The 21221-nt window shown below is 48.0% G+C and overlaps 2 protein-coding genes across 4 annotated transcripts in view; one reads left to right on the top strand and one right to left on the bottom strand.

The window, feature by feature from the left end:
- LOC122386805 (protein amalgam-like) overlaps window positions 1–12133 on the bottom strand; it is a 40883-nt gene extending 28750 nt beyond the window's left edge. For both annotated transcript variants that reach the window (XM_043376434.1, XM_043376436.1), the window contains exon 1: window positions 11828–12133. In XM_043376434.1, coding sequence (XP_043232369.1) covers window positions 11828–11948 — 121 coding nt within the window. In that variant the 5' untranslated portion in view covers window positions 11949–12133. The remainder of the gene's footprint in view (window positions 1–11827) is intronic.
- A 5714-nt stretch (window positions 12134–17847) lies between these two features.
- The window catches only part of LOC122386804 (proteasome activator complex subunit 4B-like), a 30443-nt gene continuing 27069 nt past the window's right edge, over window positions 17848–21221 (top strand). The window contains exon 1 of one of the 2 annotated variants that reach the window (XM_043376432.1): window positions 17848–18011. In XM_043376432.1, the coding sequence (XP_043232367.1) occupies window positions 17990–18011 (22 nt within the window). In that variant the 5' untranslated portion in view covers window positions 17848–17989. Of the gene's footprint in view, window positions 18012–18040; window positions 18159–21221 lie in introns of those variants that run through there. The other variant, XM_043376433.1, reaches the window with a different exon arrangement.

The raw sequence follows: 21221 nt of genomic DNA, 5'->3' as shown, positions 1-21221 counted from the left end.
GTCTCTTTAACCCGCTTCGAGTCAGTGCTTGGGTCCCTTTGCGGGCCGGGAGGTGGTAAAACAGCCCTGTCTAACTCGGCTCCTGGGCCACGCCCTGATTGAACTATGTTTCATTATCGTTTGGAGGAGGGGGAAAACGGGCCACTTTAGGCCTCTGGGAAGGGGGCATGGCCCTAAATGCCCCCTCCCTGGATCCGCCAGTGTAAGAAGAGACCATTGGAGCTGCAGTTGGGTACCTCAGACATCAGGGTACGCCCTCAGATGTATGTATAGGACTCGCATGGAGACCTCTTATGCTATAGTGTACTGAAAGGACCCAAAGGAGCCTGTCTATATGGGCTCCCGGAGATAGACGTGGGCCCTCAGGAGCCCGCCAGAGCCCCAATGAGGGATAAGTGAGGGATACCAAGTGCCTGCAATTGCATATTGCATAAGCCATAACGCCTTACAAATCAATATATTATGCATCAGTGGCAGATCCAAGGGGGGCCACATGGGTCATGACCCCCTTGGTGCCCGGGGGCACCACAGGCCTGTCAGGGGCACCACCGGCCTAGTAGGGGCACCACCAGCCCGCCAGGGGCACCACAGGCCTAGCAAGGGCACCACGGGCCTGTGAGGGGCCCCACAGGCTTGTTAGGGGCACCCCAGGTCTGTCAGGGACACCAGAGACCTGCCAGGGGCGCCGCCGGCCTCGCAGGGGCACCATGGGCCTGTCAGGGACACCAGAGGCCTAGCAGGGGTACCACAGGCCTTACAGGGGCACCACCGGCCTTGCAGGGGCACCTTGGGCCTGTCAGGGGCACCACAGTCCTGTCAGGGCCCAGGGGCACCAGCGGCCTAGCAGGGGCACCACAGGCCTGCCAGGGGCACCACCGGTCTAGCAGGGGCACCATGGGCCTGTCAGGGGCCCCACCGGCCTCGCAGGGGGCACCACCGGCCTCGCAGGCATCACGGAATCACGCAGGGGCACCTTGGGCCTGTCGGGGGCATCACGGGCCTGTTGGGGGCACTTTAGGCTTGTCAGGGGCACCACAGTCCTGTCAGGTCCCAGGGGCATCAGCAGCCTAGCAGGGGCACCCTAGGTCCGCCAGAGGTACAGCCCACCGCTAAAGTAATGTAGGGTTTTACCAAACTCAACGGTTGGCTTTGACTGGCGATTGTTTAATGCGAAGTGATTGAAAAGAAGATGTCAATAGCTAAAGTTGCAGCTGCAAAGGTGACGATACATATAAGCTACATTCAAAGTTTCATTGTAGTCTGGCTAATCGTTCCTAAGCTTCAGAAGCAGAACATACCCATGACTGAAACCCCACATTACTTCTGCTGTGGACTGTACCACAGGCCTGCCAGGGTCCAGGGGCACCACAGGCCTAGCAAGGGCACCACGGGCCTGTCAGGGGCACCTCAGGCTCCCGTGCCCCCCCCCTCCCCCCCAGATCCGCCAGTGATGCCACACCACGCGAAACACCGCCAACTACCAGCTGCCGCGCCATAAACACGTGCCAACAACAGTCTTTTTTTTAAGGTCGACTCCGCTCGTGCAACTTTTGACTGACCCTCACTGCTACTATATTGCTTCCATATTATGCTGTGGAAAGCTTTACTTCACCAAGTGGCTAAAAACCTCCATCAAGGTATATTTTCTTAGCAATTTTTCTGGCGTTTTGGGGGGGGGGCCAAACAGGCCACTTTAGGCCTTTGGGGGGGGGGGGGGGGCATGGCCCCGTGGCCCCCCCCCCCCCTGGATCCGCCAGTGGGTATGTACATCTTGCCTCGTGGCGCGAAATGGAGGTGGGTAGGTAAAGCTACCAAAGATATTAGGCCGCTTAAACGCAGCCCGGCTGATAGCGGTTATATAAGTTTATTCGACTGCATGAATTGTTCCGGGACCGGGTAGATATATTTTTGAATCTGCGATTCATTGGAGTAAATAAATAGATTAGATATAAAGAACGTAATTCATGTGCGTTTCTCCAAGTTTTCACTGAAAGAGCGATTGAATATGCTCCTTTTCAAGTAACGACATATGTGAACTAGACCAGTCATGGGTCACGCCACCTGTTGAACTCCAAGTCCTACGCATAACACACAGCACAGAATACCAGTGCTCAAACTTCATCTGAGTTGGTTGAAACTTACTGCACCATTTGGCGCACAGCCTTCCATAAATCTCTGACCGTCGGACCTGGTCTAACTTCACGGCCGCCTCCCTCTCTCTGGCCGCTGACGCCCGTATGAACAATGAATATGACGGAGCGCCGCCGGCTCGATCTGTCCCGGGGGAGTCGGCGCCGCCCGACCGTTCGCCGGGCCGCCGCCGAATCGCCACGCGCTCGTTGTCTTTTGATGAGGCCATTTCGGCGTGCTGTCAGACGCACAACAGATGCGTCACAATTGGCGACGGCGCGCCGCCGACATGGGTGTCATTTGTGCGTGGTGGCGGACGGCGCGAGGGGCGCTCGCCCATGAATAGGTGATGGGCGGCGGGTATCATTCACACGGCGCCGACACCGGCTAAATTGCCGCCGCAGAACAGACTCAAGGGGTGCCCGGATGGAGGCGGACAGGCCCGTGATTGAGTGTCCCATGATTGCACCAAAGCGCGCTGGCGATGGCTGCTCGGGTGCCGCGCGGGGACCGGCTTTTGTTCCACGGAATTAATGTCATTTTCTACCGCATTTGAGCAGCAATGCACCCCCTGGCCCCGATTCGTGTTAAAAATAAGTATCCGGAGGACGCAGACAGAAGCAGTAGTCGTTGAAGCGGGGCCCTCTCTCCTATTCAGTTTCAGAGATATCGGTGAAGAAACAGATTCTTTCAGACACCATCGTATCAGTTGCAGTGACTGAATCGCCATTTTCGTGGAAATATCAGTCAATGCTATCAAATACCAGGAACTTGAGCACTTATCCGGACGAATGGACGTCAGGGAAGCTTAAGTTCTGAAACCACATAATGACAAGATATTGTGCCATGATCCTGGCACGACATAGATACCAGTAAAACGCCTTTTGGGCGAAGAACGAGCGAGCGAGATAGTGAGCCCTGCACGTGCAGAAGGGCGAGAGGGTACTTCCAACGGGCTTGTGCAAAGCACCCTTCTAACCGGTCGCTAGCGGTGTACCAAATTTGAACGCAATCGGCCCAGCCGTTCCTGAGATCTGGAAGCGGCATTTTGCACGTGCGCACGTGCAATCGGGGTCCAAACTGACTTTTGCACGGCACCCTACTAACTGGTCCCCAACCGTGTACCAAATTTGAGCGCAATCGGCCCAGCCGTTCTCGAGATCTGGAAATGCCACCTGCACGTGCGCACGTGCAGTAGCACCCTAACCGCAACACGTGGGAATGCATTGCCTGGTGGGTGCCTACCTGTATGCCAAGTTTCAGCGAAGTCGCCCCAGTGATTACCGAGTTACTGAAATGGGAACAAATTTGGCACCTCTTATTGTTGTATTTTGCACGTGCAGTGGGGGTCACTCACATAGATGAAGAGTATCCGACCTTTGGTAGAAGGGATGCAGCTACCCTATAAAAATGACCGCAAGACAATCGCTCAAGCCGCTGCTGAGATATGGGCCTCTCAAAATCACTACTTTTGCAAAACTGCTTGAACACCCTTGACTTTTCACGTGGCACGTGCCACGGCGGTCACTGAGATTTATCAAAAGTAGTCAATTACGGGGTAGAAAGGATGGGGCTACCCAGCAAAAAAGACCGCAGGCCATTCGGTCCAGCGGTTGCTGAGATATAAGCCTCTCAAAAGCGTTACAGGCCGGGCCGGGCCGGGCCGGGCCGGGCCGGGCCGGGCCGGGCCGGGCCGCTCATACTGAGATTTTTCCGTTATATTGAAAAGACTTCGCTTCGCTCGCTGCGCTCGCTCGCTCGTAACCAGGACTCATTATCGCGCTGCAAATGTAAACTCATTTTCAACTGTCTAAATGTCCGACTCGGCCGCCTAAACGATGCAAGAACTCCGATTTGAGCTCATAGTGGCGCTTCAGTGGCTGTCTTCCGCTGTCAATTGCCAGCATTATTTCATATTCCTGCCTTATTATATGCGTAAATAGGTATAGGCATGCATTGCATAGGTGTATTGTGCATTGTGTAGTTAAAAAAAAAAAAATTGCCATCACAGTATAAATGCTGTACAATGATTCTTAGGAACTAAAGGTTCATATGCCCTGTTTTGATCTGTATCAAGCGGAAAATGTATACCTACAATGCCTCTGCTCAAACATGCCAAGGGGAGTTGGACGCAAGATGTAACTGCATAGTTGTTGTTGATGCTTCCATTTACAGCCCACACACATGCTGACACTTCGACGGTAGGTACATTTTCATTTCATTCGCCTTCAACGGTGCATTATCGTCCTGCCTCGACGTTCACGGTTTACTGCGCTGGTGAGTTTACTCCTCTGAATTACCAATGTGCCAGGTGGTGCCTATATACCCTCGACTGGCTTGAGACATTCTCATTCTGTCTTCGGGGCAAGGAGATAACTTCTAGAGCGAGAAGTTTGCATGACTTGCCTTCAGTGCATCCTGTTTTGATCTAAACCTCAAAGCCAACGGGGGCGTCTCATAGCTCAGCCCACCACGCCTGATGTAAGAACTGGACAGGCGAACCGAGTCTGTAGGCTCGCAATCGTCAGCGATTGCTCAAATCTACCTCTAATTATTATAAGTCCAACTTCACTCCAGTCTTTTCCTAAGCACAGACTTCATGTCCCGCCTGCTTAGAAGTGTTGAACTCTTGAGAAAACGCCTGTGGCGCCATGCCTCGTGGGTGGAGGCTGCGTCGTGGGTGGATGTCCGGAAAGCACGGGAGATGACCACTAATCTTAGTATCTCTCCGACCGGTGAAGTTACCAACGGGACTTCCCGGGACTGAAACCAACGGCAATCATGTCGAGAACACTCGTGCCGTGCCTGACAGGAACGAAAGCCACTGGTTATTTAGATTTTCGAAGTGTCGTAATTTGTAAGCTATGTTTCAACTACATAGTTCAGTCGAAACGTATTGCAGAATACATACAATTAAACAAAAGCGGTACAACCAAAAATCATTTTGGCTGCAGACTACAGATTGAATTGGCCGGCGCCCAGCAGTCGCTCATTGCTTCAGTGTCAATGGTTCAAAAGCTCATGCACATTCAAGATTGCAGATAGGTACCAGTCCGTTTTGGGGAATGTATACTGTAGCAGAAAAGATTCACATAACATGCAGACAAATGAATCATCTACGTATATAAGTAACCAAAGTCATGGCGTGAAACACCCTAAAACAATATCCTCTCTGCGGGGTCCGCCCATCCGTCGGTCGATCAGAGCGAGTATTTCGGCTCCGCCGGCTGCTGCCGCTCGGGGGATCGCCGCCGAACGGCGTCATATCGGCTTTACCGCCCGTGACATTTGCCAGCGCCGGCCCGAATATCCACTGCGACATCCGGCAGCCGGGCGGGCGGCACATGCCCGCCATCGGCCGCCGCTCGACGTTATGACCTCTCCGGCCGGCCGAATCCGCCCCGCCGACGGCCAGTGCACGCCGGCCTGAGCACGGCCGCCGCGGCGCCGACAGATTTCGGCCGAACTCAATAAGCGGTGGTGCGCACATGACTGCCATTCTCGTGTCAGACCAGACGGCGTGCCACCCCAGACGGCCGCGGTCGACCGTCGATGCCTCACCGCGCCCGTCGCCGCCGCCAGTGACCCGTCGCGCGCCGGCAACTCAGCGTCGTTTTCGACGATGGTCGGCGGCGGCGGCGGCTCGTCTGGCCCGTTTCGTTCCGCGCCGCGACTGTGGACGGACGTGCTATGACCGGCCGACCTCTCAGGGTCAGAAAAATTCGCCGAAACTTGATCCCAAGCCTTGCAAACTTTCGGATTTCATCCAGCGAAAACAGTACGTGCAAAATACTGTAATCCGTCACTCGACCGAGGACGCACATTTCCAGAATTCTAGTAAATACTTCTTCCCGGTTGTTTCAGCTGATTGATTCAAAACTTTCTGTAATCGAGCAGCAAGTTTGTCTGATTTTTCCTCTGGGCGCTCGGCGCGGCGGTCCGTCTCTGCCGCCGCCGGGTTAGCGGCGTCGGCTGCGGCCGTGGGCCGGCCTGCTGTTCCGCAGCGAGATTAAACGGCCTGCTGTGGCCAGACGCGCGGGCCCAATACATGGGCGGCGCACCAGCCGCGCCTCGCTGCAGAACGGGCGAACCGACCGAGAACCGCGGTGGAGGCGGGAGCGGGGACCGGATGGTGGCAGACACCGGACAGCTATTCCTGGCCAACGGTGTTCAGTTGCCGCAGAATATAGGGAACCACTTCGCCTGACCACGTCCTTTCTCATGACACATGGACGGCCAGAGGATGGGGATGTGTGGGGTGGGGGGCGGGTTAAACCCTCACAAGGAGTTTCTCAACAACACCACTCGTGGATCGAGCGTATCCCTATTAGATCCGAGCCATTGGGATAGATTTCGCATTTCACATACCTAAAACGTTGTCCACTTTGCCAAAATTGTACGTATAGGGGATTACATAACATAACCCTGCCCTGTTGCTTTGGGACCAGAGTTTCTGGTCAACAAAGGGCGCAAACACGAAGCCCTGTGAACGGCCTCGCTATTTCTTTTAGAATCTGTTGGTATTGGACAATAAATCCACTCTGCCGCAGGCTACCTCCGTAACACTTAATTATTTACCAACAAATATCGCAGCGCATTACGGGAGAATGGACGCACCAGCCTTTCATCTGCGCGAAAGAAGAAATTGCACCATCCAAACAAAATTATATTTCGAAGTTCAATGCTTCTTGTCATCAGCTGGCGTCCCAGGCAAATGCAGTTATGTATACATAATACAGGGTAAATTACTTATAATAAAAAGCAAATACATTTCAACCGCTCCGGATTATTCAATTTACAACACAATTTACGATAGCCATTACACTGAGCCGATAGGTAGGTAGGGATAGGAGGCAATAAGTTATAACATGGTACTAAGTTACAAGTTATAACTTATACGACACATATAACATACGTAATGCTACGATCTGGTATGCTTACAGAGGCTAGCAGGAGCTTCCCTGTTAAATTATCCGTGTAGCTCAGTCAATTTTGTTCGCTATAAATATACATTGATCACACAACCGCATACAACATTTATAACACGAGCCTCCGAGCAGACCTCTGAGCTGTTGCCGGCAATTGATGGCACATCGTCGTGGCTAATCGCCATCGTCGTCGTGGCTAATCTTTATGTAAAGACGTGATTTACGTTCGTCATTTAATCACGCTCTTAGGATGTGAGCGACTGGACGTTCGATTTTCGTCCGGCGAGATGATTCACAGCAACTTCCGATGTTACGATCCATTGGTTGCATTCAAAGCTGCGCAATGACGGAAACGAGAGGGGCCGACGGAGCCACGGTAGCTGGCAAAAGACATGTCACATTTCTTCCGAATGTTTGCTCTCAATACCTATTTTATTTGAAGAATGTTTCATGCACATCGTCTGAACTGGACCGGCATGTAGTATTACACGCCAAGGAAAATCAATAACAAATTACCAAGACGTACATTGTTTCATATCACACGGATTGCATGGCCGATATGTGATTTCAATTAGGTACATAAAGCTGTTACTTTCCAACAAATAAAACATAACTATTTTTATCGAACAATATCCTCGAGCAATGGCCTTCTTAACCCTCGCCCCGTTGGGGGGGGGGGGGGGCATTTTGGCCCCCCTGTGGTTTTTCCTGAATAGTAAGAAAACGGCGGCGCGCAGCGCCGCCAAATTTTCAGTACCTTCCCGGGCATCAATTTGACACCTTCACACCAAATTTCAAGTCTTAGGTCACCTTAGGTCAGGAGTTATTGAGGTCAAACTGAGGTCATGTTCGAGTAAAAATGAGCAAAAAACATGCAATCTTGAAACGCTCACTAAATCTACAGTTATCAAGCAATTTCAAAGTTCTTTAAATGGTCTAGTAGACAAAAAGCGGCGCTACAAAACTGTTGTCTCGGATTTTCAAATTTTTGGTTTTTGACCCCAAAAAAATTCCAAAAATTGATTTTTTTTGAAAAACTAAAAATAATCAAAAAAATTTCCGAATTTTGAAAAAAAAAACCGGAATACCTATATGTGATAGTCCCTGTGCTCTTCTATATACATACCAAATTTCAGATCGATATCTCGTTTTTTGGCCAAGTTATAGCGAAAAAACTTCAAAAATGATGACCTCAAATTTTTGAACTCAATTTTTAGTGATTCTAGACCACGGAGGGCAAAAAAAAGGCCGCCATTGAACTCCCCGTGACGAGCTGCATCGATTCGATACCCATTTTATGCAAAATATCAACTTTGAAATTTGACCTAATTTGACCTGACATTGACCTGACCTTGACCTGACCTTGACCTGACCTTGACCTGACCTTGACCAAAACGTGACCTAAGCTGGCCCCAAAGGCTGCCTGACCCACATAATCGCAAATGTCATGAAAAATGGACCATAAAACATGTATCACACGACACTTTCATATTGTGGCCCCCCAGTGACCTGACCTCTGTGACCTGACCTGGTATCAGTGACCTCAAATAGCAAAATATGTGTTTGAAGAACATTTCCCCATCGATGATTTTCAATGAAATGCATTTTACTCGATTTTACAAGTTACAACGCATTTCTTGAAATGCCTGTAAACGGTGAAAATTGGACCTTTGACCTGACCCGTGACGTCATCGGTTTGACCTAGGTCAATAAAATTGGGTCACAAGGTAGTTCCCTGATAGGGCTATCCAACACCGTTTGCCGCTTGTCGCTAGGTTGCGTGGTTCTCGAGATCTTAGGGGGGGAGCCAAAATGCCCCCCCCCCCCCCAACAGGGCGCGTTGCTCGGCAGAGCCCAACGGGGCGCGGGTTAAGGATGGTGATTGACTCAGTACAGTTGATTCAGCAATAGTTGTCGAAACAACAATAGCAATGACTAAAATCACACCTTAGCTAGTCATTTTCTATCAGCACTGCGCATAGAATCCCAACTACCGCTGATGGTTAGCTGCGTTTATTGTTGTTTCCAAGAGTCATTGATGGTCTAAGCTGCTTGAAATCGTCACAGGTCTCCCTACAGACATTTCGTCTCCATGCCTCAGTTAGCACAACTGCACAGTGGTACAACGGTATAAATTATAGCTATACCGTTATACTGCAACGCCAGTATTGCAATACCTTGGGATCCATCACGGCGCGTCGGCACATCCGAGCTGCAAAACAAGGCTACCCCATACAAAGTGGCCTAAAACAGCACGTAAGCAGAATACGGCTCACTTTATCACAGAAACGAGGCGCGAAATGAGCCCACCCTCGGCCTCGAGCAGACAGGCCCAGGGTCTCGTCAACAATGGACAAGGGGATGCGAGTGCTATAACGTTCTGTTTAGGGGTTTGGACGCAAATGTTTGGAGAATTAACCGCCATGCAGCTCTCATGAACGGCTGATGGACAGTCGTGAAGATAAACCTTTAAGGACTTGTAACTGAACATCCCAAAGACGAGACAACCTTGCGGACACTAAGGCCAAACAGCGGTGCTTAGGATTATGTTCACATTCACTACATATTTGTGGTCAAGATAAGTAGTGGCCGCACATGGTAAAATGGTGACGGCAAGAAGAAAAGAGCTATCAAAATAATTAACCATTGGAGAGACCGAAAAAAACATTAGCGACAAATCATAGTCGGAGTAGACATATCGACACACAAAATATGACTTGCGTTGCTTTAGGTGACATGTCATCATTAAGTGGAAAATCTATGAAGGTCATTTGTTGCCATATTCATTCAGTTTCTTCCCCAACTAGCTAGTTTGTGCCCACTGGCCACCTACAGCAGCACCTCCTCCTTCATATCCCCTCCCCTCATGTCAAACTCCGTGGACTCCTTGTGTCGAGTGCCTTTGAGCCGCTGATGTCCTTTTCCTTAGAGTGGTAAAATTTTACCTTGGAGCTATAACGAGACTATACCAGGACCCCCATGCTGCAAACCGTGTATCCAAGCCGGCACTGCTCCTCAACTGGCTTCGGCACGGACTTTGGTTGATGGTCAATAGTCTTTTGACTGGCAAGTGACTGACAGATAATCAAAGACCTTTAGCTTTATAGACTCCCTTTGGTATCTAACAGAAAACGAAAGCGGTTGAGGGAACCCCACCGAGGGACTTCTATGTGATGTCAATTCTGCCGTGGTGGGCAATGAAATCTGCACCGCGGCGACTCCAAATGTCGGCTATATAACCCACTTATCTACTGGGATGAATCCTAAGTTCCTATTACAGATAGAGACGTGTAGTGAGCGGCTTATCGGAACGTCTACTTAGCAATCACACGAGCTATGCAGATCTCGTTTGTTGGACAATGTCCGCCTGCGTACTTTGTCACCAACAGGCCTCAGTAAAAGGGAAACCAGAGTCGAAAAAGAAAAGAATGCCACGCTTAAAGTTTTGTCACCTAATTCTGCTCACATAGTATTTAACCCGCGCCCCACTGGAGTCTGTGTATAACACGCCCTACTGGGGGGGGGGGGGCTATTCATAGCCCCCCTCCTAACTCCGAAACTACTGGGCCGATCGTCAAAATTCAAACGGCGTCTGATAGCCCCGGAAAAACTGTCGAGCGAAACCTAATTTCATTGACCTCGAGGTCACCGATGACGTCACAGGTCAGGTCAAAGTAAAAATTATTAGCACTTTGGCTTGTTCACATTTTGGGCTCTGGCCGCCGTCTTACAAGTCAGATCAGGCTCATTTTTGGTTTCCACACTCGTGAACAGATGCTCTAGATACCTTGAGGGTACCAAACTTTTACTTTGATTTTCAGGTCAGGGTCAGGCCATCAAAGGTCACGAAAATATTATATCATGCGTCGGTCACGTGACACATGTTTTATGGTCCATTTAGGCCATAGATTTCGAATTTGATGTCGTGTGTGTCATTCAAGGTCATTTTGAGTCGAAATTAGCTTAGGTCAGGTCACTTTCAGGTCAAAAAAGGTCAAATTTTGAAGTTCAAATTTTTCAACAAAAAAGGTGTCTATTGGATGCAGTTTGAGCTCAGGAACACGATGGCGCCATTTATATTGGTGTACGATGCCAAATACGTACTGAAAAATTGATTTGAAAAATTAATAATTGTGAATTTTTTGCAATAATGCGTATAACTTGGCCATTTTTGAAGATATTTAGCTAAAACTTCCTAGAGTTAGTCATAATCATGCGTTCTGTCACATATATTCCGGTTTTTTTTCGAAAAGTCAAAAACTTTTTGAAAAAAATATAAAAATATAAATTTTGAATATTATTATATAAAATTTTCGAAATTTTCAAAATTTTGAAAATCCGAGATAGCAGATTGATAGCGCGGTCAATTCTGAGTCCTTTCATGCAAAGAAATTGGATCTAGCTTAAAAACTGAGCTCTTGGGAGCGATTGCCGTGGTTCAATGTTTTGCGTCGAAATCGGACGAACATGACGTCACTCTGACGTCATTTCCGGCCGACCTATGGTAGCTACGAAGTTCAAATTTTAGCACAAGGTGTCAAATTGATGCAGCCGAAGGTACTGAAAGTTTGGCGTCGATTCGTCAAGCGGTTTGGAAGTTATTGCAGAAAACGGGAGGGGGGCTATAAATAGCCCCCCCCCCCCAGTGGGGCGCGGGTTAAGAGTCGCGTGGGTTATACGAATACTCTTACATAGACATGCGTTAGGCAATAGGCAATAGGGATGCCTTTTACAACGCCCATGCCTCGTTTCAGTTTATGACCACTCACCAGTAGTTGCGTTGGACAGTAAACTCAGAACCACGGCCACTCTGACGGCGGGTACGGCGAGAGCCGCCACTACCATCACCAGTGGGTCCAGTCTGAGAGCTGCCACTCTCGGCCTCACCATCGCGACCCGGTCACCAGGACAGGTCACTAAAGGTCACCACTACGCGGCCACCCGTCACCACCGCGCCGGCAATCACCCGCTGTCACTGGTCCGTGTCAGGTCACGTTCGGTAGCATGACAGGTGTTTCCCGTCACCGCAGTGCCGCCGCCCGCCGTCCTCCCCGTCCGCCCAGCGTCGGCCGACTGCCGACGGCGGCTCTCTGCCCCCGGGCGACTCTGCCTGGACACTCCCTCCCCTCCCCCTCTACGGGGAGAGGTCTGCTGGCTGTGACGGCGTGTGTTGACCATGGTATTGGTATTCGTGTGCCTGTGTATGGGAGGGGCTGAGTCCCATTGTTTTACTCCAGGATTAAATGTGAAATTGATGGGAAAAAAGGTAAGCAATGGAAGTTTGGCGCTTCTATCCCTAAGCGCTCGGGAGCTATCGGAACTATCCAGCCGGGGAGGAGGTAAATATTGTCCCCCGGGCCCGCGCGGGGTAAGGTGAAAGAAAAACGAAAATTAAGCATTTTGAGTTACGACTGTGTAAGTACCTAAACACAAAGTTGTGACTGAAACGCTTCCCGCGTCGGCTATCCCCTGCCTTGTCCGGAAGACATCTTACTCTCAGCTGAGCTCCAATGGCAATTAGGTATTATGGCTGGATTAACTAGAAATTCTCAGTAGATCCTCAAAAAATGTATGTATATGTGCCGTCGTATACCTAGTGAAAGAAATAAGAAATCGGCCGGTAACTGTTTGAGGTATGGGCTGTAAACTCAAAATATACTGGCTAATTTGACCCCGTTGGACCTCATTTGACCTTGCAGATATTGAGTATTGACCTAGTATCATGGAATAAACACACAATAGAGTTCCCCACCACCTCCACCCACCCTCCAAATTCCGTCTTTTTGGCTTCCATAGGAGCTGAGATCTTAGGAGGGGAGGGGGCGACATTCGTCCCCTTTCCACTGGGCGTAGTTCTCGGAAGCCTTCCTGTGCGTGTTAACCCACGTCCCATACGGGGGGGGGGGCGAAACGGCCCCCTCTTCTTTTCAGTCGATATCTCCTGAAGTATTGCCGATAGCCTCACCAAATTTTCAGCCCCTCCGGGCACCCATTTTACACCATGTGGTCATTTTTTTCAAAAGGTTTTCATAGTTGGTCACAAAGGACGTCAGAATTGCGCCATGTTCTGCCATTTTTGACTCCAAAAAAGGTTTTGCGGTAAGAGTTGTCAGTTGTCACGCCTACAGTTTTGAGGGAAGAGAAAAATGATAAGCACGGAAAAGTGTATGATGAACAGGGTTATGAAACATCTATCCGGGATTAAAAGAAATAATTGAATTTTGCCCCTCAAAAATAAAAAAGTTTTTATCATAAAATACCTACGTCAAAATAACAAAAAATGAGATAAACGGAAGGCACGTTACGGAATAGTCGTCCATCGACATACCAAATTTGGCAGGGCCTCGTCTAACATGTTAACTGGGGGCCAAACCCCCGCAGTCACCGGCCTTGCCCCCCCCCCCCCCCCCACAGTCAGGGTTTCAAATGGTTTCTAAATTCGAATTCAGCTAAAAAAACTAGCCTAGAAACATGTAAAACTCGAAAAATTGAACCGAGGTCACCAAAGGCCAGTGACCTGACCTGACCTTCAGGTAACCTTGACATCCACCCTATTGCATGGGAGCAACAACACCAAATCACATGTTTGAACGTTTAAAACCACGAAAAGCTTGCAAACGCGCTGCTAATGCGAGCCGACATAGGCGCCGAATCGCGATTCCGGCCACACGTGGTCTCGAGAAATAGGTCACAGGTCAAAGGTCACTTGGGTCAGGGTCATGAAATTTTCAGAGTAGGTGTAAAATTGGTCAAATCGAGGGTACTGAAAGGTTCGTCGCGATCGGCCGCTTTTTGCGCGAGCTATTCGCGAAAAACCATGGGGAGGTCCATCCGACCCCCTACACATGCGAGAACATGTCACGAATGGTAGGTATCTAACAGTTTTTCGCTAATGATTTCTGATAGAGGCATGCTAGAGTAATGAAAACGCCTTGAACATGTTCAGCTCGACAATACGGATCGACTGATATGCAACATTACCTTTTCCTGTCATGTCATGACCTTGACCTGACTGAGGTCAAATTTTCAAGTTGACCTTTCAAGGTCAAATCATAGGTAGTTCATTTGATGCGCCTTGACAAGGGGAGCACAATGGAATGACGATGGAGCTAAAAGCAAGCTCGTGCAATGTGTGAATAAAAAGTTATTACAGAAAAATTTACCGCAAAAATCATCCATTTTGGCAGTTGATGAGATCTGAGATCTTGCGTAATAAGCTGGTCTTAAGATCTGACGAGTCTACCAGATGTATCGTCGACTACAGAATGATGCTCCACTTTTCACAGGCATTTATTTGCCTGAAGTGGTAGGCTGTGCCGCATCACACGGACTGAGTTCACAAATTATAGCTTTGTCCCAATGCTCACAATCGACACGCTTAATTGCTTGATAAACGGCACAACTTAGCGCTCCGGTCAACTGATAGCTTCTGAGGAGTGGAACATCATTCTGTAGTCGACTATACTCGTGCGACCGAGAATTTGGACTATTGAATCTGCCTCGTGTAAGAACCGAGCTCGCCCGCCGTGGCTTCCTTTTTCGTGCTAGTAAGGAATGGAATGGTGTTTAGTGGTTTTTAGTGTGCTTGTACTTTTGCTATGTGGTTTTATCTATATATTTTATATTTTTATTTCGCATTGTATATGACGTGGAAGCCACAAAACCCATTTATGGAGGCTCCGAATAAACATCTGTCTGTCTGTCTGTCTGTCTGTCTGTCTGTCTGTCTGTCTGTCTGTCTGTAAATTTTTGCCCCCTGCTCCTGCAAGCAAAACCGTTGACATTAGCCAAATCTGGGAGAACTACTCAGAAAGAGCGTTAATAGGGCTATCAAATGCACTTTCCCGGGGCGCTGTAGCACTTATAGTTTCCGAATTAGGGGAAGCCGGGGGAAGCCCAGCATAGTAATCTCTTTTTCACTTTTATTACATACCTACCTTGCTTGCGGTATAAAATGTTGATATCTTGTTAGCTAGATAAGTTAATTGGCCGTGTTTTCCCAAAAACTCGGTTTGTGGAATTAGCAAAAGTTGCGTATAAATTCGAATGTTAAAAAAGTGTTAATTTTTCTGGGGTAAGCCCGGCATAGGGGTAACGCCGGCCACCTCTCTAGCGCTAACAACGAGTTGGTGAGACCTTTATCTGTCCTCCAAATATTGACGGAAAGTGAAATAGGTAGGAAGGTACTGTTTAGCTCTGGACATCTTGGAGTTTATGACCCTTCAGGTATTTTAGCCAACGTCTAGGTACCACATATAGGGCACAGGTCGATGAAAAATAAAATCGTGATGCAAAATAGACAAAAAATGTGTATTTTAAATTCCTTAAAATAATTATTTTTTCGTTTACTTAAATGCATCATATAACATATCATTCGACTCGGCTGATGAAGAAGAATAAAAAAAACGTAGTTTGACCCTAGTTGACCTCAAGTGACATGACCGTTCCTGTAGCATACAAACCAAACATAAACTTAGTCACACTTCTTGATATAAAGTGATAGTATAACCCAAAACTGTTAAAATGGAGCAGATCTCTCCCATATTTTTACAGTAAAAACCATGCAAGCAATCGCCCCTCATCCATAACTGATAGGTATGCACTGGAATAGAGCGACAAGCTAAAGAGACTTTGTCTGTGTTACTAACACGTTTATTTTCAAAATTTATATTTGGGCCAGGTGTAAACCAAACCTACTCAGTACCTATTACCTATCTCATGAAAAACATCGATTTAGTGGCATTGCTCTTGGTTGGGGGTAAGCTCGCCGCACTCGCCCGGGGTTATCCCAATGTGTTAATTTTATTTTAGAACAGCGATGTTCGAAACAAAATGTCGTAGGTACTTAAGCCAGCCTGCCTCGTTACCCCTCACTACAAATACTTAGACGGTCCTTAATCATAACATCTGTAGGTATAAATATTAGGGCTGTATGGTACCTACCTATAATATTAACAGTGCATCATATCTCAGTTTTTAGCTAAATACCCTTAAAATATAATTTATGCTCTATAACTTTTAACAATAAGCAATTTTTGTTATCTTTAACTTTTGCACTGGCGTTACCTCAGCTGCCACGCTGAAAGGACAAACAGTTGAGCATTTTATTGTGAATAATTTAGCCGGAAACGGGGTGGCCGGGCATCCCCCGCGCCCGGGCTTTCCCGGCTTCCCCTAGGTATGTGCATGTTTGTTGAAAATTGTCGACATTCGACCTGAAAATCGGCGAAATTTGGCCTTCAACGACCTCTGGTGACCTAGCTTTTGACCAGACCAAAAAAGTGACCGAAGTAATATCGGATCATTCTTTTTGACGTCCTTTCGAACGCCGCCTTTCCTGTATCGCTACGTGGCCCAGGAGCCGAGTTAGAGGGAGGGGGCGTTCACTGTTCACCCCCCCCCCCCCCAGCGCAGGGCGTGACAAACCAGGACTGCCGGGCCCCAGCAGGGCGCGGGCGGATACCAGTGATCGCTGCGCTGCGTCCTGTAACGGCGCACACATGCTCGTTTTTTATCCAGGCTCCTCTACCTCAATAGAGTCGCGAAACAGGGAGAGAGCTGAGAGTTCCACCTCCCCCTTGGCCAGTAGCGGCGGAACACTTTTAATTAGGGGGGGGGGGGGCACTGCCGACTTTTGGTCCCATGCTTTCCATGCATGCAACCCCCATAGGGCTAATGTTTAAATGCCAAAACCAAAGGGGGGCACGGTGCCCCGGTGCCCTCCCCGTTCCGCCGCCTATGCCCTTGGCCGCAGCGGCTGCAGCCTTATATAAAAAACGACAGGGCCCGGCGATCTGTGGCCAAAATACTTCCCTCAGTCTACTAAGTCCCTAGCCCCCTCCCCCCCCCCGGGTGAATGCTAAGTTACGTGTCGAAGATCCAAGACACGGTGCCATGGTAACAACGGTTATGTAGCCTTGGCAACAACTGAAACCTAAAACGCGTTGGCGGGGCTTGGCAACTGGCCAAGGTAAGATGCCTTCAGCCGCCCTCTTCCCTCCCCGCTCCACCGCCTAACCAACGCCTAACCTGCCACGGGGCAGCCGCCTATGATCACGCCAAAGACGCGTGATTTTGTATCACGCGACTAGAAGAGGGCGGAGTCAAAGCCCAATGGCATGCTGTGATTGGTGCTGGCCAAAGATGCTGACTCACAGCGGACTGGCCTAAACTACGCCAGGCAGGCACGTCGATAGTCATGCCCAAGCTCACCCATTGCCTTCAATACGTCACACTTGCCTATTCCATATGGTGACGTCATACCTCAATATCCTATGCTTTTATGACAATGAATGTTACACTTTCGAAAGGGCTCTGACAGAAAAAAACGACTGTCGGGTCAGTGACTATCAGGGTTTTAAGGGCGCACCTGGATGCACACACTGATTGAAAATTTCCTTATGCCCTTGTGAAAAAGATCCGAATATCCGGTCGCAATACAGGCTATTATCCAGCATTTTACTATCCTATTGGCAAGACAAACACTTTCTTTTAAGGAAAAGTGAAACATTTTGTGCATAACGCTTTGTAAGGGAGAAAAAAGGGGTAATTCTCGACCTTTCATCGCGACATGACAAGCAAAAGCAGCAATCAAATTGCCATCGTGACGTCATAAGAAGGTGGGAGCGAGCGCCGAGCGTCCAACGCGCAAAGGCTGGATACCACCCAGTGTCATAAAGGGCCTACGTACCAGACGCCATTTTCTCTTCCTTTTTCAAGCTTGTGAATGACACGGAAGGGTGCTACCCTTCTTATTTCCAATTTGATTCGCTCATTTGAACTATCTAAGTACGTCTGTTACTTTGTGGTGCAAAGGTGCTGGTGATACGTCTTGAGTGGAAGTGGGCGTCGTAAAATACGGAACGTAAAATACGGAACGTATTTATGAAATCTGGCCGAGGCAGAAACGGCGCTGAGAAGACATTCAAGATATGCGCGTAATAAATACATCACGTAAGATAATACTGACAGATGAGCTTTCCCTTTCTCCGTTGACACCATTGTTTTGTTTAGCTAGAATTACTGTATTTCTTTTCTCTCGTTGCCCCTGTTGCTGATTTCGTCGGTTCGCTGGGGAGGGTGAAAAATTCACAAGTGAAGGTGAGTGTCTGAGTTGAAGCTGATTTATTTTCAAGGGGTGGATGGCAAGCCATAGTGTGCTTACAGGCCTACAATTTGGTGCTCATTCTCCAGACTGAACTTAGCTCTTGAAGATAAAATTTATAAAAACAAGTTGAGACAACCCTTCCTACAGACTTCATCAATATGGGATCATGCTGGGGTGCTTATTGTTATGTAATCAAACCAAGACTCAAAATCCCAGTCCATAATGGGCATTGGGCATTGGAATATACAGCTCATGGGCATTGGAATGAATAGGTAGGTACCTAGTACCTACCTACTATGCATTGTGAGTTTCTGGTTTGCCATGAGATGATGCATGATGGAGTTAAGGTATTTCTTTCCCAGACTGCTCATATGGTATGATAAAGATGCATGCAACAGATCGTTGCCCCTGTTGCTGGGAAGCTCTCATATGAGAGCTTCCCAGACTGCTCATATGGTATGATAAAGATGATGGACTCTAATAGACTGAGACCATCATGATCAGCTAGCGCAATGCTGCACCCGCCACCCAGCGATGAAAAAGAGTGTGTAGGTGGGAAGCTCATCATGCAGAAGCTTCTCTGATTATAATATTGCTTAGGTAGATACCTACCTGCCCCAGATCAGCATTGGTGATATCCTAGGATACAACAGTATAGTGTAAGCTGGATTAATTATGCTTAGCTTAGGTCATGTTTATATACCTACTAGAGCCTTTAAGCTGGCCTCATCTTTATTTGTACTGATTATCTCAAAATTCACTGGCTATTCGCATAGGATGTGGCTTATTCTTGCTTTGATTCTTGTCTTGGAGAGCAGATGTAGAAATAATAGTTCCCACAAAAAACATTTTTGTGGGAACATGCTGATTTCTCAGGGCCTCCATTGTATCATAGACCCCCAACAAATGTCCAGGTGATTTTGCACAACCCTGTGAGCATCTACCTGTTGCCCTTTGTGTGAATCATAGGAAGTTCATACTTTGAGTTTTTAGAACTATAATAGACGCGTTATTTCAGAGCACATAACAAAGAAAACAGTTATGGAAAAAGAAGAAAAAACTTGAAAATCTCACTTATCCTGATCCTTTGCTGTACCTGTCTGCTCTTAGATTTATTATGCTTCAAAGTTCTAAATTTGGGTTTGGCTTTCATAAAACAGTTCTGCAAATGTCAAGTTTTTTCATTGTGATACCTATTGCATTACTCCTCATCATTTTATCCCTAATTATGCTAGAGCATCACATAGAAAATGAGTGTTTGTGCTGTTTCCTGCAAGACGCAGTGATTGGTATCCAATTTTAAGGTCTCAGGTCAACTGGCAACCCTTGAGGTCAGGTCAGTGCCATAAGGTAGAGATTATGTAGTTATAATGGCTTTGCCAAAACTGGTTGCAGTGCTGCAATCTTGGCACCAATGTGCCAATCATGCTCAGTTGCATCTAATGAGCTACTCATTGTTTGGTTGGGTTCAACTTTGGATGCTGACCTCTGTTCAAGGTCAGGTCAAAGCCTCGCAGGTCACGAAGCTGGTCAAATGAGGTCATATCACATATCATTTGATCTGGCAGGTCTTCATAAGTTCATTGGTGGCTTTTTCAACTTGCTAACTTAATTTGATTGGGATTTTTTGATGAAAAACTGATGATTTAGTGATGTCATGTTATGTCACACTTGATTTCATACTTGATGTGACACTAGGTCAACAAATCAAAAGTTAAACATCTGACCTTGCAAGGTGTGTATAAAATTGCAAGTCCATGTGCTTGAGGCAGTCTTAGATTATTTCTGGCATGCTTGAGGCAGTCTTAGATTATTTCTGGCATGATAATTACAGTTTCCCTATTTCCCCAATTGACTTATAATGGTGAGACTATGTGACCTACCTGACCTCAAGTGACCCTTTTGGCAAATCCACTTATTATGTCATAGCTCAGTGACCTAACCTGACCTGAAAGTGCAGTTGATATCAAAAGATCCAGCTTGAATCAAGGGGCAAGTGTGCCAACTTTCAGTTCTCTATCGTTAAAGGTAGTGTGCCAGCTTTCCTGGACCGTATGGAGTTAATGGCCCAGATAAGGAGAACCGGATTTTTAGAACTTATCCATACCTTCAAAACTCATGGAAACGTCTTAAATTCTTCAAATTTTGAGTACCCCAGTGCGAAATTCGCCCCGACGGGTTGTCGGTCGTACCCCAACCACATTTCACACCACTATGAACAATAAATGCACACACTGAAATCGCTATTACCGATATGCTCATCCAATCAAGTTTCGATAAACCCGTTCATCATCAGCTCCTTCGGTTTCGAACACGCCTGTTAGGTGGTGCGGTAGACCACGCCCAAAGCCAGGGCCCCGGTAACGTGAGGTAGCCGAGTCAGGGCAGCGTGCGCTGATCCAAGCCGGAGCCGCGCGTCCTCCCGGTGTCATGTGATAGCCCGGGGCTGCCCGCGGGGATGCGGTAGACCGCGCCCAAAGCTGCGGCCCCGGCTTGGGTCAGCGCACGCTGCCACGACTCGGCTACCTCACGTTACCGGGGCCCTGGCTTTGGGCGCGGCTTCTGCTCATACTTTGTGGTGCGGTGGTGGTGCGTCGGGCTGCGCGCTCTGACTTCGGCCAAGAAAAATGCGTCAGCTGATCATTGTCATTTCTGCCACTTGCGTGTGGTGAAATGGGGTCATAACTTATAAGACGGCTTTTTCATATCAATTATTTTACATAAAATCATATTTCAAACCATAAATAATGTTCGACAGCCAAATAAAAGAAACAATACCAATACGGGCTTACAGTTTAAGGCTCGACATTGTGTTGTCTACGATTAGACAGCTGATAACTCATTCCCGTACGTCGTATGGTCGTAACACTATAATGACCTTTGCTTATTGTCACAAGTGCGCCGCATTCGCGATTGTTGCCCGACGCCTGTTTGCAGGTGAGCCCACTACAGTTGTTATACATATCTAAAAACCGATAAACTTTTAGGCGAAAAAGGCACTATTCCAGGCCCATTTTTGATTTTTTTGCGATATTAGGTAAAAACAGAAGCTTCTT

The sequence above is a fragment of the Amphibalanus amphitrite genome, unplaced genomic scaffold, assembly GCF_019059575.1.
Source record: "Amphibalanus amphitrite isolate SeventyFive unplaced genomic scaffold, NRLGWU_Aamphi_draft 000263F_arrow, whole genome shotgun sequence".
Taxonomy (NCBI): domain Eukaryota; kingdom Metazoa; phylum Arthropoda; class Thecostraca; order Balanomorpha; family Balanidae; genus Amphibalanus; species Amphibalanus amphitrite.
The sequence above is the reverse complement of the archived record's forward strand: the minus strand, read 5'-3'. Positions and strand labels throughout refer to the sequence as shown.